The following is a 16,117-nucleotide window of genomic DNA, read 5'->3' as shown; positions in this document are numbered from 1 at the left end:
AGTGAAATAAGTTCAACCGGACAGAAAACAAGAGACCAATGAGATCATTATTATCAATGCTAACGTCACAATTCACAATTATTGTTGTTCTTATACCCTGTTTTCTAAATAAAGATCTTATTATCATTCATGATTGTATTTCTCATTGGAAAGTGGTGATGGCTGTGGAGGAGTGAACAGACCACACTCCTGTGCACACTCAGATGGGCCGTTCACAGTCTCAGAGTGAAGCACGTCTCACGTCACACGTCCAGTGAGGAGATGAGGGAATGACATGTTGATAAAGTGAAGTAGCTTTGGCCGTTTCTGAGAGAGCAGTAGTCCCACAGATCCTTGGGGTGTCCTGATTTTTGAGCCGTGTACAGAAGTCGTGACCCCCTCGTCTTATGTCTGGTCCTTGGGACTGAGGACAGTGTTTAATGGAATCATCCCTGATCTAACACTTATGAGTCTATTCCCCTCACCCCCCGCTCTGACGGCTCTTACACGTCCGACTCGATGCTGGACAGTTTCTCGTACACATGGCCATTGCTTCCATTGAAGGGTCTGGGGGGGCCGACCCCCAGCATGGAGCCGTGGTGGTTCAGTCCCCCCAGGCTGAGCTCTTTGGGGAAACGAGGGGTAACGCTCGACATGACTCCAGACGGAGCAGAGGCCTGTCCGTAGGATGTGGTGCTCAGCTGGCTCCTAAAGTCGCCTCGACTGTTTTTGGCGGCTTGTTGCTGCTGTTGCTTTTTCATATAATATTGTTTGGCTCCGTGCATCAAACACTGGTCGTCACCAAAAGTGGGAATAAAGGGGTTTTGGTTGACCCGGTCAGGGTACAGTGATTTGGACAAGGAGAAGCCTCCTTCCATGAGGGACCTGTCCCGCATGTCTCTTTCCCCAATGGAGCGTCGATGGGGTCCCTCGTCCCCTCTGAACAGACCGAACGGAGAGCCCGGCCCTTTGCCCCTGTCCCCTCCGTAAAACAGAGGGTCTCTGTCCCTGTCCCGCTCTGAGCCGCCGTGTCGATCAAATATGTTCGCAAAAGGACTACCGCTCTCTATGTAGCGCTCCTTCTCCTTTAAGCTAACGCTCCTGGGCGGGGGCAGCATTCCCATGCCCACTCCCCCCATACCTCCCCCTTCACCCAGTCCTCCGATCAGGCTGCTCATCACCTCTGGATCGTCTTTCTGCAGGTCCACAAATGTGTCGTAAGAGGCCTGCCGTCGAAGGGGTTTCCCAAAGCCTCCTTTTCTCCTCTGGACCTGGGACTGAGGAGCTGCCCCACTTTGCCCTCCCCCCATCTGTTCCAACATGTGGTTGTTGTCCTCACTGATGTCATACAGTGTCCCAGTCTTTTTGCAGCCCTCACAGCGCATGCACGTAGCGGAGCTGGGCCGGCTGCCTCCCGCCGAGGAGCCGCAGCTCATCCCGCCGTACCCTCCGCTCCCGTGGACGGACATCTGTTTGCCCCCTCCGCCTCGACAGTTTCTGCACTCCCACTCTCCCCCAGCCAGACCAGAGCCAGCAGTCTTTGGGTCAGGCTTTTTGGGTTTACTTTTGAGGAAGTCGTCCACAGGAACCAGCGAGGTGCAGGTGGGGACTCCTCCGTCTCTGTTGGCAGGGCCCTCGGTTAGGTCCACGTGCTCCCACTGAGGGACGCCCTCTTTGGGCCTAAACTGGTCAAGGTAAAAGTCTCGAACACTCTCTTTCTCCCTGAAGAGGAAGGCGTTACCATCGTTCCCTCCTCTTTTGCGCTCTGAAGGCAGGACAGGTGGGGGTGAGATAGATCGGTGGCCGTGGTAGTGATGGTGGCTTATGTGGTAGGGCTTCCTCCTGTACCCGAGCTCAATCTCGTCCAGCTCCCGTCTGGATTTAGCTGAGGCGGGCCTCTTTTTCAGACTATCGCGGTACTGTTTACGTTTCTTGGCATTGCCCTCTAAGTTTCCATATGTAACAGTATGAGTGGAAATGTCCGATCCGTCTGAGCGAATATTGCCGTCTTCTTCTCCTCTCCCGCCACAGTAGCCATGTCCCGGGATGTACGTGGAGCTGGACGCCCCGCCTTTAAAAGAGAACTTGCCATAGACATCGGGCAAGGCACTCTTGAAGCCCTGGGTGGAAGGAGGAGTCTGTGAAAGCAGGTCAAACTTACTCATGTTTCTGTGGGTGAGGGCTGAGCAGGGCTGTGTGGTGAAGATGGGGGCTACGCCTCCTCCCAGGCTCTCGCAGTCAAACATGCCCCCCTCCAGAGAGCTGGCACTGCCCAGACTGTGAGGTCTGCCCGGAGGAGGCCCGCTGAGGGCCATAGAGGAGCCGTGGTGGTGCATGTAGTGGTCCTGGTACAGGTTGCTGTCTTTCATGTGGAGATTACCAAACGTCCTTTCCACTTCGCTGATGTAGTCACTGAACATGTTGTCCTCAGGGAGATACGGGGGTTTACAGTCCGAGTGTCCGGCCAGACTGCGGCGGTGCTCCGAGATGTCGTACACAGAAGACTCTCGTCGAATAAAATCCAGCGCGCTGTGAGGAGAGCCGTTCACCCCGGACAGCGACGCCATGTTCTTGGCAGTGCGTAAGAGCCGCATGATGTTGGAGTGAGTGTTGTTCATCGTGGCCGACGGTGAGTTCAACGCCGAGCTGCTCTTCTCTTCAATCTGCACTCCGTGGATACAGCTGTAGATGCCCTGGAAGAACACAGAATATTACATTACACTTCAAGATTTAATAAGAAGCATACGACTAAAGTTAGAAGAGTTAAAGCTGTCAGTATCCTGCAGATAGAGCAGGAGTGAGAACAGTATAAATGTGTCCTATATTTTGAGAGGGACCCTGAGCTCTGAGCAGCAGCAGCGCTCAGCAGACAGTGCAGTGGGACGGCACATGATGGATAAAGGCACAGGGGCTGTAAAAAACCCTGAGTCCAACTGGTCAATACGTTGAATCAATATGATTAGAATTCAGCCCAACAATATCCTGGGGCAGTTATTAAACACCTCAGTAGCAGAGCGTCTTCCTCCGCACAGTCAGCAGCCCCTGAGAGACACGTCTCCACCGTCCTCTGACACCAAGACAAACGGCTCCATTTGCATTCAGTGATGTACCATACAATATTCAGATAAAAATGAGAGCGAAGGGGAAACAAACAGGGCCTGACTGATGGGACGTCCAGGAATTGGATCAATTTAAAAAAAAAAGATTTGACTTTGTTTTTCAAGACAGTCGTGATAGTAAATATGTGTCATCGTTTGAGTAAAAAGATGACCCTGCGTGACCCTTTAGGAGTGTTAAGGTCAAGTCTCTGCTCAGGGGTCAAAGTTCAGGCACCTGTCGAACGGTCGTTCTCGCTAACAGCTGCTACACTCTGGCCCCGCCTCCTCTGGTTCTGCTCATATGACTCATTGACCCAGGCTCTTCGTCCCTGGACACTGGTTTCAGTTAATTAGCTCAGCTGTATGGACAATCTGCATTGCACCAAACACTCATCCCTCGTTCAGCGCTCGGCTAATGGCATTACTTACCTCTTATCATTTCACACTCTGTTAGCAGCAGAGTGTGTAGAGCTTGTCTAGAGGGGAGCACAACTAGCGACGGATTGAAGAGCATTTGTGAAATATGTAAATAAATGCACACTCCCACCTGCGAGCTTTTAGCACTTTTCCCCGCTGCTTATTGGAATGTGGCATCTCGTCTGTGCCGTCAGTTTACATAATTATCACTCTCTCCTTTTGTTTGCTTTGTCCTACAGTCATCTGTCCTTCTGCGGCTTGGCCAGTCGTCAGATCGTCTCTCCTTGGCTGGTTTTGACCTTAAAATGTGGTGATGTTTTCTTTCTCAGACGCTATAAATAATCAGCAGAGATGAAGAAAGTAAAACACCGACATTTGTCAAAGTGGTTTAGTGCACTGTGCTCTACACAAAGATGACTGGCTCTGTAACCCTTTAAAGAGTGTCAAAAGAGTGTCAAAAGAGTGTGTAAAGAGTATTTAAAGAGTGTGTAAAGAGTTTCAAAAGAGTGTGTAAAGAGTGTCAAAAGAGTGTGTAAAGAGTGTCAAAAGAGTGTGTAAAGAGTGTTTAAAGAGTGTGTAAAGAGTGTTTAAAGAGTGTGTAAAGAGTGTTTAAAGAGTGTGTAAAGAGTGTCTAAAGAGTGTGTAAAGAGTGTCAAAAGAGTGTGTAAAGAGTGTTTAAAGAGTGTCAAAAGAGTGTGTAAAGAGTGTGTAAAGAGTGTTTAAAGAGTGTCAAAAGAGTGTGTAAAGAGTGTCAAAAGAGCATTTAGAGTGTCTAAACTTTAGACACTCTAAATACTCTTTAGACTCTAAAGAGTATTTAGAGTGTCTAAAGAGTATTGTGTGTCTAAAGAGTGTAAGAGACGACAGGGGAGACCAGGGACGTGGCAACATCCACATCAGCAGAAGATTATTACAATATTCACCTCACGGCACAATATTTATCCTCCTGAGACCTGAGCTTCTGTCTGGTATAAGTGTAACGTCCTCGTGTGAGGTCACTGGGCCTCAGGGGAGCAATAATCTGGGGAGTCTATTTAAAAATCTAGTGTTTCCCTTTAAAGTTGTTAGTGTTACTGTTACTTTCATATTTAACCAAATTAAGATGTATAAAATGTCAAGTCACGTCAAATGCCTTTATCTCCTTTACATTTGAGATCACAGACTTGAAACACGCTGACGAGAGGCTTATTTCAACAAAATTTCTGACTTCTCAACTCAAAAGTGGCTCAAAGTGCAGGATGAACGCTCAGGACACGGCGAGGAAACACTGACTCGTCTAAAGACGCTCGTCCTCCATAGACTTTGCACGTAAACCCTTAACAAAGCATTTAAGCAAAGGAGATCATTTGTTTTCTTGATAATATTGAAAGTCAACACAATATGACAGTATAAAATCACAATGAGAACTAACTACTTTATCCACGTACAATAAAATAAATAGTACAGTTGAGTTTAAACACGTGAGCTGGAGGTTATTTGGAGAATAACGTAGAAAGTCAAAGAGGATTTGAGTCGTCCACATTGATCAGTGTCTAGATGTTGAGTTCACTCTGCAGACTCACATTATAACGACGGGCTGAAGCTGCTCGTTCTCATTTATTTGGTTCTAGCTCCTACAGCTGTTGTGTGCGCAGGATTCAGGACGTCTGCAGTGTCCAACTCGGTGTGTGGACTGGCATAACATGAAGTGAGGAGTAATTACCGCCCTAATACATTTACTGTTCTCAGCTAAATCAATATAATTAATTAGCCGGCGCGGTGCAGGTGGGGCGGCGGGAGCAGGTAGCCGGGGGAGAGAGGAGGAGACCGTTAAACCTTTGTCCGACGACACGTGACGCAGGCCGACCGTGACAGATGTTTCATTTTTTACACCGAGGGCTTAAGCGTTAATTGCGGTGATACGTTTATTGGATTACGCTGTGAAATTAAAACAGCAGAATCAATTGTGGAGGCAGAGCAGCGGCGGAAAAGAAATGGACCGTGTGAGAACAGAGGAAAGGACGTCCACGAGCGCCCGAGGAGGAGTGGAGCGAGTCGGACGCACGTAAACGTCGGATCGCGGTGTGACTCTGAAGTGCTGTGCGTTTGCAATTTGTTTTCTCCACCGACAAAACCCACGATGTCGATGAAACGTTCTGCACCGACAAAGACGCCGACGAAGGTTTGAACTTTGAGAGAGTTTAAACGAGAGAGAAATGTGAGAAAATGTTAACGCCTGTGTGAGAAAAGTGTATAAAGTGTGTGGTGAGGGGTTTTACAGACAAAAACAGAGAGAGTAATGTAAAAAAAATAAAGCTGCTAAAATAACGAGGGAGCACTGTAGTTCAATTTTAATCAAAAGTGATATTCAGTCGTTATAATCTTGGGTCTTTTTAATCAAAGCTGACAAATCCAGAAAGATAATTGTGTTTTTCATTTACACACGTCGACAAAATTGTTGGTTCCCTTCGGTTAATGAAAGAAAAACTCACAATGGTCAGAGAAATAACTTGACAAAAGTAATAATAAATAAAAATTCGAATTAATTGAACCATCATTTTTGTCCAGCCTGTTTCACGAGTTTATTTTTTTAAATAATTCTGTTGAAACGTGTTTGAAAAGCAATGTCTGACTTTCACTGGTTAAATTTTATAGAATTTTTATTTATTATTACTTTTGTCAGATTCGGGTTATTTCTGTGACTATTGTGAGTTTTTCTTTGTCCACGTGTGTAAATATCAGTCGAGTCTTACGCCTCCTTCACGTCTCCAGCCCGAACAAACGAAGGAGCTCATTGGTCACTCGTCATTTACAAATAAAATCAAACTAATCTCACCTCAGATTAAGAGTTTTATGCTTCGCTCATGATTCTCCAGACGTCTGCTGTGTTTTATTTTTTCTGTTCTACATGTCTCTGATTGGCAGATCCACCTGTCAATCACACTGTCTGAAAACGCAGAGATTCAGACTCATTTCTTTATTAAAAAAAACATTGGACAGGTTTGTTTTCTGGACTCCAGGACTCAGCCAAACCTCTGTCAGGAAAAGCAGGAGATGAAGAGTCAATTGTGGCTGGAATTTGATAGTTCGATTAAATAAAACTGAACTGAAAATCATGATTGATCAATACGTCCTCAGTCCTACAGTGCAAAGGTGAATCGTGACATTTTAAAGACTAAAATAACTCTTATACTGTGTTTGAATTCTGGGCTAAGCGTTACACAAAGCCGGAGCGTTTGTTGTTGTCCCAGGTCCATCTCTCGCTCCAGGTTCTATGATAATGAACCTTCTCTGAATATTTTAACATACTGAATAACAGGATTGCACCGCTCCACACACGCCGCTGTCACATTGTTGTAAAGACAAAAGTCATTTGAGTAAATGAGAGCGTTCACTGAATGTTGCACAAAGCATAATTACGGCTGGAACCGGGCCGTACATATTCTAATGATGTAATAATCAAAAGCAACAAAACCCGAGCCTGTCTGCGGGAATGAAAAGTCAGCTGACATTTCACCGACCGATATTTTATGCATCTTTCACACAAATGAGCCGAGGACACAGGCGTAAACAAGGCGGCATAAAATTAACACCACAGAAATAATCAAAGTTGGGCAGTGGAGCAGAATATTGCGCTGGAGACGGGACGTGTGAGTCTGGGTTTTCCGCCGTAGCCTCGCTCTGTGGAGAAGGAGGCAGCATATCAAGTGTTATAGGAGAGTGCGAGCGCGGTGTGACTCTGCGCTGTAAATTAGCCACGTGCTCTGGCCCGCAGCGGTTCACCTTCAGAGCCACAGTGAATTACACCGGAGCCATGTCAAAACAATTGGAATGCAAATCAAATACCTCTGGGTGACTTTGGTCTCCCGGGATCCAGTAATCTACCCGCTCCAGTCCTGTGCTTCACTTCTGTTGAGTGAAATATTGATTTCGGCTCAACATTTTGTAAATATTTACCCTCCTGACACAAAGGAAAGCCTGGTTAAGTGTCAAAACAAAAGGAGGCGGTTTGTCTTTACGAGTGGACTTTAACAGCGCTGCAGAACAAAGCATTCAAGAGCAGGGAAGCGGAAAATGTCAAGTAGGAATCGTGAAGGTGAGTTAACGATGGAGACGTCGTTTAGATGAACATTTTTTAGGTCAGCAGAAGAAGAAATTAAACTTATCTTGTGTTTTTACCGTTTTGTTTACAATGTTCAGCTAATAGAATATTTCACTCACAGGGAAACGTCTGGAGAAACATTTACTTTATCTATTTTATCCACGAAAAGTCTCAATATTGTATCATTTTGGAAGTAACGAATGATCTAAGTAACGACTCTTTCCTCTGTGTAATCTGTTATTTTTACTGTTTTGTGTTTTGCTGCAGGTCTCCGTCACGTCAAACTCTCTCGTTTCATTCTGGAGCTGTAAACTTTTTCCTTTGTTTTGTGAAGTAAACCAGACGTTGACGAGGTTTTACAGAAGCTGATTGGCCGTAAAAATGACCCATCAGAAGCAGCGTTAGGCGGCCGTAAAGGCTTTTCTGGTCGTAACGGTTCAGCGCTGGCACATGGGGAGGACTCACTGTTTCAACACATGAGGAAATATGCAGATTCTTCCTCACGCTTCTTATCATAAGTGCAGATAATTGAATATCCGTTTAGCGGCTCTGCTCTGGTTTTACGCGTGTATCAGTGCTTCGGCGTGCTCATGTTTGTAGTACTCTGAGATCAGCGCGTTTGCTAATCGTGCTGTTTGGACACGTCGTTATGTCGCAGTTGTCGTGTGAAGGGACAGTTCTGTGCTTGTGATTCCTCTGTGGTGCTTTTGAGCTCTGCGGAGGAGAATAACTTGTAACTCTGGTGATTTTCTGGACAAATAGAGCTTTTTTTTTTACTCTAAAAGCAGCTGGGGTGTATTTTAGAGGATTTTTATTAGTTTAGTTTAGTTTAATTAGTGGTAATTTAATTAGTCACATCAAATCAATAACATCTGCAGCTTTTTACCACCTAAAAAAAACAGACTCAGACTTATCCTGCGTTTGTGTCCAGTAGGTTAGACGACTGTAACGTCCTGATCACTGGACTCTCCAAACGAGACTTAACCTCCTGAGACCCGAGCTCCTGCAGGACTTTATTTGCAAAAACTATTAAGAGCTTGAACACAGACATTTTGTGTAAAAAACAAAATGAGAAACAATTGTGCCTCTTGGAACAATGTGTCTCATTTGTGCTGCTGACAGGAGCAGGAAGACATATGCCTTTAAATAAAAATACAAATTAAATTAAAAAAAAAAAAAAAAACAACATAAAAAATACATACAAAAAATAAAAAAAATAAAATACATACAAAAAATAAAAAAATAAAAACAAATAAATAAATAAAAATAAATAAATATAAATAAATAAATAAATAAATAAATATTCCCTTGAACATGTTCTTGTTGCTGTTCTTTTAAAAATTTGCACTGTGGCCTAAAAAACCCAAAATGTGTTGTCCACAGATGAGGACACCAGGTCTCAGGAGGTTAAGACAGAACAGAACATCCAGAACATCCAGAACATCCAGAACATCCAGAACATCCAGAACATCCAGAACATCCAGAACACTGCTGCTCGGGTCAGGACTAGAACCAGGAAGTACTTCACACACGTGTCCTGTGCTCAGGTCTAGAACCAGGAAGTTAATGTTAATTTTATGATGATTATTTGTGATTATTTCCATTTTGATTTGTGTGATTTTAATGTCTTTCTTGTTCTGTATAGCTCTCTGAATTACTTTGTGTACAAATTGTCCAACCCTGGTCATTGTCCTGATATTGGGACGTACTATTCTTAAAACACAGTGGATGATTTATCGGGGACGTGTCACTGGACGCCTTCAAAAAGTCCATTAATAAAAAACAATAACACCCGGATGAGGATTGTGAATGAAGCGAGATGAAGTTCCGTTCTCACCCTGCTTATAGAGAAGACGAATCCCGGCTGTCCTGAACACACGCCCATGAAGCAGAAGCGCAGCTGCCAGTAGAACCAGTGCTCGCAGATGAATGTGATGAGCGACAGAGCCATGGCAGCGCCCAACATGTAGAACACTCCAGCCATGTTGTCCACGTCCAGCTGGCTCGACATCACCTCGTTCTTCTCGTGGTGGCAGATTCCAGTCAGCCACAAGGATTCCAGCTCCTCCATCTCACCTAAAAGGAGAGAAACGAACCATCAGCAACGACAAAAAAGAGACAAACACAACTTACAAACTGTTTCAGCTCTGAGATTTAAACAGAAACGAGTGATGTGGCATAGAAATAGTATCGATATCACACATTTTATCACGAGTCTAGACATTTCTCTTGGTGAAAAGACGGAGAAGAAAAGAGTTTGAGGCTTAAATGTAGTGTAGCCCAATAAAACGCGACTTTTAACAGACTTTAAAGTTGAAATTTAAATCGTATTTTTGAGCTTTTTCCATAAATCCTACAGTCTTATGAGAAAACACGACAGAAACCGACCAACAGAAACAACATCAGCCTCTGGAGTTAATCAAAACAAAGCAGAACAACGACAACGACGAGCTTCACGTTACAGAGGGATTGAATTAAAGGCTGTTAAGACATAAACTTTAAGAGGAGTGAGGAGAATGATGTAATAAAAGATGGAACTGGAGGACACAGAGAGAATGATGCAAGACGAGGGAGAAGGAGGCGCACAGACGGGAAGGAGCAGGGGTGATATTTGCCGAGGAGAAGCAGAACAGGAAGAGACACACACGCCACTGGTCAAATGTTAATTACATCGATCCTATTTGCCGCCATTTGTGCCACAGAACACGGTATGAGGAATGTGCGAGGAGGAGGAGCCGCGCAGAAGGCCGGTCCCCGAGCCGGTCCCCGAGCCGGTCCCCGAGCCGGTCCCCGAGCCGGTCCCCGAGCCGGTCCCCGAGCCGGTCCCCGAGCCGGTCCCCGAGCCGGTCCCCGAGCCGGTCCCCGAGCCGGTCCGCTCTTTGTGGGTCACCTTCAGTTTCATCACAGTCCACTCTCTATCAAAGCCGACCGGTGCAGGACAGACGCCGCTTAATTAATCATCCAGTCTGCTGCTGTGTTTGCACATCAGCCCGAGTGTGGAACAAGACCTACTGCAACAAGACCTACTGCAACAAGACCTACTGGAACAAGACCTACTGGAACAAGACCTACTGGAACAAGCCCGACTGTGGCGACGACGCTTTGGTACGAACAGAGACCTACTGGAACAAGACCTACTGGAACAAGACCTACTGGAACAAGACCTACTGGAACAAGACCTACTGCAACAAGTTAAAGCCTCAAGAAGCATCAAATCTAAAATCAGAAGCTACAGACAGAGCTGGACTGTCTCTGTTTTATTTATCACATAACACAGAGGTTTTGTAGAGTATTTTCCTTCGTGCCTGTGAGTGTGGACTTTGTGTGGACTTTGTGTGGACTTTGTGTGGACTTTGTGTGGACTTTGTGTGGACTTTGTGTGGACTTTGTGTGGACTTTGTGTGGACTTTGTGTGGACTTTGTGTGGACTTTGTGTGGACTTTCTAGGACAACAGGACGTGTTGAGGCGTGTCCATGTGACATTGACGTCCTGAGATCGTTGAGACACGACGTGTGTTTGTGTCAAAGCTGCTGAGGCTTCTGTAGTGACATAATAGTGATGTTTGTATGTTGTATGTTGTATGTTATATGTTGTATGTTTGTATGTTGTATGTTGTATGTTGTATGTTGTATGTTTGTATGTTGTATGTTGTATGTTGTATGTTGTATGTTTGTATGTTGTATGTTTGTATGTTGTATGTTGTATGTTGTATGTTTGTATGTTGTATGTTTGTATGTTGTATGTTGTATGTTGTATGTTTGTATGTTGTATGTTCCTCTCAGTTCTTCATTAGTGTTCTCTATGTAGGCTGATATAAATAAAATGGTGCAACATTTGTGTCTGTTTCACACAGCACATGCCAGAGGCTGACCCATATTCACGGTGTCAAAATGCACCAGGAGCTATGCTGGCACCCCTAACTGGGACGCAGTATAGTGGGCCCCTGAGGGCCCGTGGTTCTGGATGCTCAAACACACTGGATCAGACCCAACTAAACTAGTTACAGCTCATCAAACTTCGATTGCATTGTCCTGTCTTGGTTGTCATGTAGTGTATATTAAAATGGGATATTACGCCACACGGCTGTGGAAACAGAGGTGTCAGCAGTGACATTTGTGTATAATTAAGACTCTCACATAAAGTGAATAGTGTTTGGCTCCAGCACATTTCACTGGTCGCTCGCTCTCAGATTCATTAATATTGCTACTCAAGATGACAGGAAAGAAGTGCGTTTGAAAAGAACAAGCCCTGGAGAGCCTGGACGTTCTCCCATAAAAGGCCATTTCTATCATGAAGTATCTGCCCCAACAACACGATCCAACATCACATTACAACTCCACACTGTCTCCAAACGAGCTCCTAGAAACACAAACGAAGCGACGGAACTTTCCACGACAGCTGTAAACGTTGTCTTTTTAAAATGGAGCCAGAGGACTAATTAAATGTGTTTAGACAATGCACCTGCTTCAGACGTGAGACGCTTCTGTGACAGATTATACATTTATCACACGTGCAGAGGGGAGCGTAGATGTTTTACAGGTGCATTCATTTAAAACAGTAAAAGACGGAGCTTCTCACCATCTCCAAACAGCTGCAGAATGGCCAGGTCCACATGTCTTTTCCAGAGCGACTCTTTCTGAATAGCGATGCCGTATCCCGTCGTGGCAAAGATGTACCCGCTGCCGATGGTCACCAGTTTACAGCCCTCGTCTCTGCCGGCCATGTAGTTCAGGACGGCGGCGTCGTAAATGAAGGCGTCTAGTTTGCTGATGAAAAAAGAGAAAATATAGGTTACAATTAATTACCATTTAGAAGCACGACATCGCAGCTTCACCGGTCCAATTAACTTGCTAAATAGTGCTAAGCTGCTGATAAGTGTAATAGACTTCCGCTCCGTTTGCCAAAGGCTGGAGCTGGAGCACAACTGAGAGGAAAAGTTGATGAAACTGTAGTAGAGAGAGAATAGTTCAGACCCGTTTTAAGGTTTCCATGAGCCTCGTTTCCTCTGGTTCAGTTTGGACTGGACTGGTACGGCCCAAAAGTGTCTCTTCTGTGTAAAGTGAACTGTGCCGTGCTGTTTGAGGGTCTGGACTCTGGAGGGGACTAAAGTCTCTGCATTTCGTTTCCTGTCAGTCAAATCAAACTAACAGCAGCGTGCAGAGTTTTCCACGGAGAGTTTCATAATCAGCAGATGTAATTACAACAAATATTAAGGTTCGGCAACATCAGCAGTATTTTTAATCTGTTAAATACAGTTAATACCTTTATTTATCACTTGTTTTTTTTAAATTACAGCTCTTCTCTGCCAAACCTCAGTAAACCTGTCCCAAAGCTCCACACTTAACCAAATTATACAAAACATGTTGTCAGAAATCTGGATTTGTGAGTATTTGTGAACATAACCACTTCAAAGTGACTGTTATTACTGTGTTTGGGGGAAAATGGTGCCGCCCTGATGGATCAATGGAAAGTCAAAGAAAAGCTGGATGTGTTTTTGTTATTGGCTGAGGTCTAAATTAAGCTGTGTCTTGTAAAAAAGTCTGTTTTTTTGGCAGCACTGGTGAAGAGGAAAACACTGTTTAAAAGGGGGTTGCCACGATTAAAATAGAAGTCCAGCCCCGGATGAAACGCCGAGGTTTTAGGGAGTCCCACCAGCTTCCAGAGAGGAGAAGAAGTGAAATAAATGAACCAGAAGTCATTTTATATTTACTTTACACTAGTTTTACCCACGTCTCAGTGCAACAAACTGTGAATTACTAAACGTCTTTTTGCGAATGGACCCGGAGCATCGAAACACAACAGAGCAGGAGCGAGCCGCAGCAGACGGACCCAACACGGCCGAACCAAACCGTCCCAGAGGAGAAGAGGCTACAGACGCACCGCCCGGACGTGGTGGGTTCATGTTCCTGCGTTTAAATCAGACTGTGCTTTATACAGGAGCTCGTACCCGGCCTTCAGACTCTGCAGCGCCTCGTTCACGTTCCTCTGGTGAAACTTGGTCATGTACGAGTGCATCTCAGGATAGTTGTTCCTGATGTTCCTCTCGGTGCTGCCGTTGGGGACCGTGCCAAACCGGAATGGGGGTGAGAAGTCATTGGGGCTCTGAAACTAAATAACAGGAAAATCCACGTTAAAAATCCACGTTACTGCGCCGTGCTGTTAAAAACGAAAAGGCCGAGCGTTCGTCGTTACCTTTTTGTCGGACAGACCGGTCACCTGGTCCACGTACTCCTCCTGGATCATGAACGCAGCCAGATTGGCAGTGTACGAGGCCAAGAAGATGACAGCGAAGAAGGCCCACACGGACACCATGATCTTACTGGTGGTGCCTTTAGGGTTTTGCACCGGGACAGAGTTGTTGAAGACCAGACCCCACAGAAGCCAAATGGCCTTTCCGATGGTGAAGGACGGACCGTGCGGCTCTGAGAGAAGGACAGGACAGTGTTAGACTCCACGAACAGCAGCACAGCGACGCAGCACCTCTCAATAAGAACAATAAGTGTGTGGGTACGAGAGAAACGGGCCTGTGTGGGAGGACGTAACATAAGTGTTTGTTCTTTGAAACTCGGCTTTACCACATCTCCAGCCTCTAAGTGAAACTATAATATACTTTTTTTTTAAATTTTTATTAATTGTAAGTGCAAAAATAAAAAATCTGGAACTCCAACAGCTCCAGCGCCACAGGAATTAAAACACCAAAGACACGAGGAAGAGCACATTTGTTCCAGGACGTGATGAAGGAAGAGGGAAATGAAATAAGATCGACATGGTTATATTTAGCCACATCAGAGACGGAGCAGCGGGAAGACAGTGATTTTCCCTTTTTATTTCCCTTCGTTTCGTATCTTTTTGGCTGCACAGATCCAACACATCACCAGAACTGGGCTGTCAGGGCTGACGTGTGATTTAAGGAAACATGGAAATAAATGCAAATAGTGTTATTAAGAAAGTCTGTACGAGCTGTGTGTTTAGAGACACCTGTGAATAACAGAGGCTGATGTGGAGGAGGACAGTCTGAATGAGGCGCTCGGTGATTGCACACGGTCTCTGCTAATCGTTGTGAATGAAAAACTCTAAAGCAACTCAAAAGTACGTTAAGGACAAAAGCATTAATCTGCAATCAGCCTGTACCTGCGCCTTCCGCAACATTACTCACACCGCACTTCTGCTTAAGAACTGAGCCGCCCACTGACGTACTACAGTTTGTTTTATGGCTCACAGCTCACTGCAAACAGCATATTTCACTCAAGAGACAGAAGTGTCCTTATTATGGCACGGAGACTTTAATGAACATGACTTATTTGTAAAATAGGAGATAAAAACACAGGAAACATCTCGCAGTTCTGTGCAGTGGACCTGAGAAACACAGATCTGCAGCTGATGTTCAGAGGACGTTGGAAAGTGTCGTATGATGTAATGATGAGTACACGGCCGCTGTGGGACGTGTACTTTTACTTCAGCAGCAGGTAACTGTGACGGCGCGTGAGAGTGGAGCTCACCTCGACCATCAGCCAGACAGCGGTTGTAGCCCACGGGGCTGAAGTACTCGAACACAAACACAGCCACCGCCGACACCAGCAGCAGCATCACGAACATCATCACCCACACATCAGCACTGAAGGGCTCTGGAGGGCGCCGCACACCGCGAGGGCGCCGCACACACGAAGAACAGACGACATGGAGAGGGAGAAGAAACAAGAGAAAGAGAACCAAAAAAGAAAGTTAGAGAAATATGAAATATGCAAATACTGTGCAGCAGATTGAGGAGAGGAAGGACGAGTGAGAGAAAATGAGTAGGAGTGGGAAATGTAAGAGCAGAGGGCACAGAGACAAAAAGTGAATAAATACGTGGAGCAGAGCATATTTTTGTGTACTCAAGTGCCCCTCTGGAAGTGAAATACAGCAGAGCGAGCGTCTAACTGCCATCAAACCGCATGTCACACATTCACAACACGACAAACGCACGTTTTATGGATGTGGTGAATCTTTAAAGAGTCTGAGCCTGAGCCCCTCTAGCGCCCCCCTCCTGCGCTCAGAGGGACAGTCCCCACCTAAGAACGCTGAAGGAGACACTGTGCCGTTGCTCCGGGAGACCATCACGCTGATGCCCGTCTCAATGAAGGGCACGGAGAAGTCTATGACCTCTGACCTCTCTTCATTGATGGTTAAGGAGCCCACAGCCATGTGTGCGTTCTTTACCACCACCTACAATTCACAGAAACAAGAAAATTAAAGCTGCAAGCAGTGATAAAGGGCCCTGCGACCCTTAAAACCGCAGAAGAGCTTCAGAGGGAAGTGTGCCACCCGGGAAACGCCTTTCATGATTAACGTGATTCAAAACTGCAGCTGTCACTTTGGAGATAAATGGATCCATCCCATTATTACTTTGCAGGGGGCACTGGAGATAAAGATGGAAGTTTAATTCATGCATCATTATGTCCAAGTCATCAAATACACAAATGCTGCATTGGGTCTGTCTGAAGCCGACAATGTTTGCAAAAGTTACAAGGATTTTTATGTTTTCGAGCTTCATTAAGAGCT

At 45.4% G+C, this 16,117-nt stretch overlaps 1 protein-coding gene across 1 annotated transcript in view; it reads right to left on the bottom strand.

Moving 5' to 3' along the window:
• Positions 1-476: 476 nt before the first annotated feature.
• grin2ba (glutamate receptor, ionotropic, N-methyl D-aspartate 2B, genome duplicate a) overlaps positions 477-16,117 on the bottom strand; it is a 75,329-nt gene continuing 59,688 nt past the window's right edge. The window contains exons 8-15 of the mRNA XM_055223464.1: positions 15,628-15,781; positions 15,076-15,201; positions 13,769-13,998; positions 13,524-13,684; positions 12,155-12,342; positions 9,413-9,651; positions 1,789-2,672; positions 477-1,707 (exon numbers count right to left, since the gene is read on the bottom strand). Coding sequence (XP_055079439.1) covers positions 483-1,707; positions 1,789-2,672; positions 9,413-9,651; positions 12,155-12,342; positions 13,524-13,684; positions 13,769-13,998; positions 15,076-15,201; positions 15,628-15,781 — 3,207 coding nt within the window. The 3' untranslated portion in view covers positions 477-482. The remainder of the gene's footprint in view (positions 1,708-1,788; positions 2,673-9,412; positions 9,652-12,154; positions 12,343-13,523; positions 13,685-13,768; positions 13,999-15,075; positions 15,202-15,627; positions 15,782-16,117) is intronic.

The sequence above is a fragment of the Periophthalmus magnuspinnatus genome, chromosome 8 (genome assembly GCF_009829125.3).
Source record: "Periophthalmus magnuspinnatus isolate fPerMag1 chromosome 8, fPerMag1.2.pri, whole genome shotgun sequence".
Lineage (NCBI taxonomy): Eukaryota > Metazoa > Chordata > Actinopteri > Gobiiformes > Gobiidae > Periophthalmus > Periophthalmus magnuspinnatus.
Note: the sequence above shows the minus strand (reverse complement) of the source record. Positions and strands in the feature narration are given on the sequence as shown.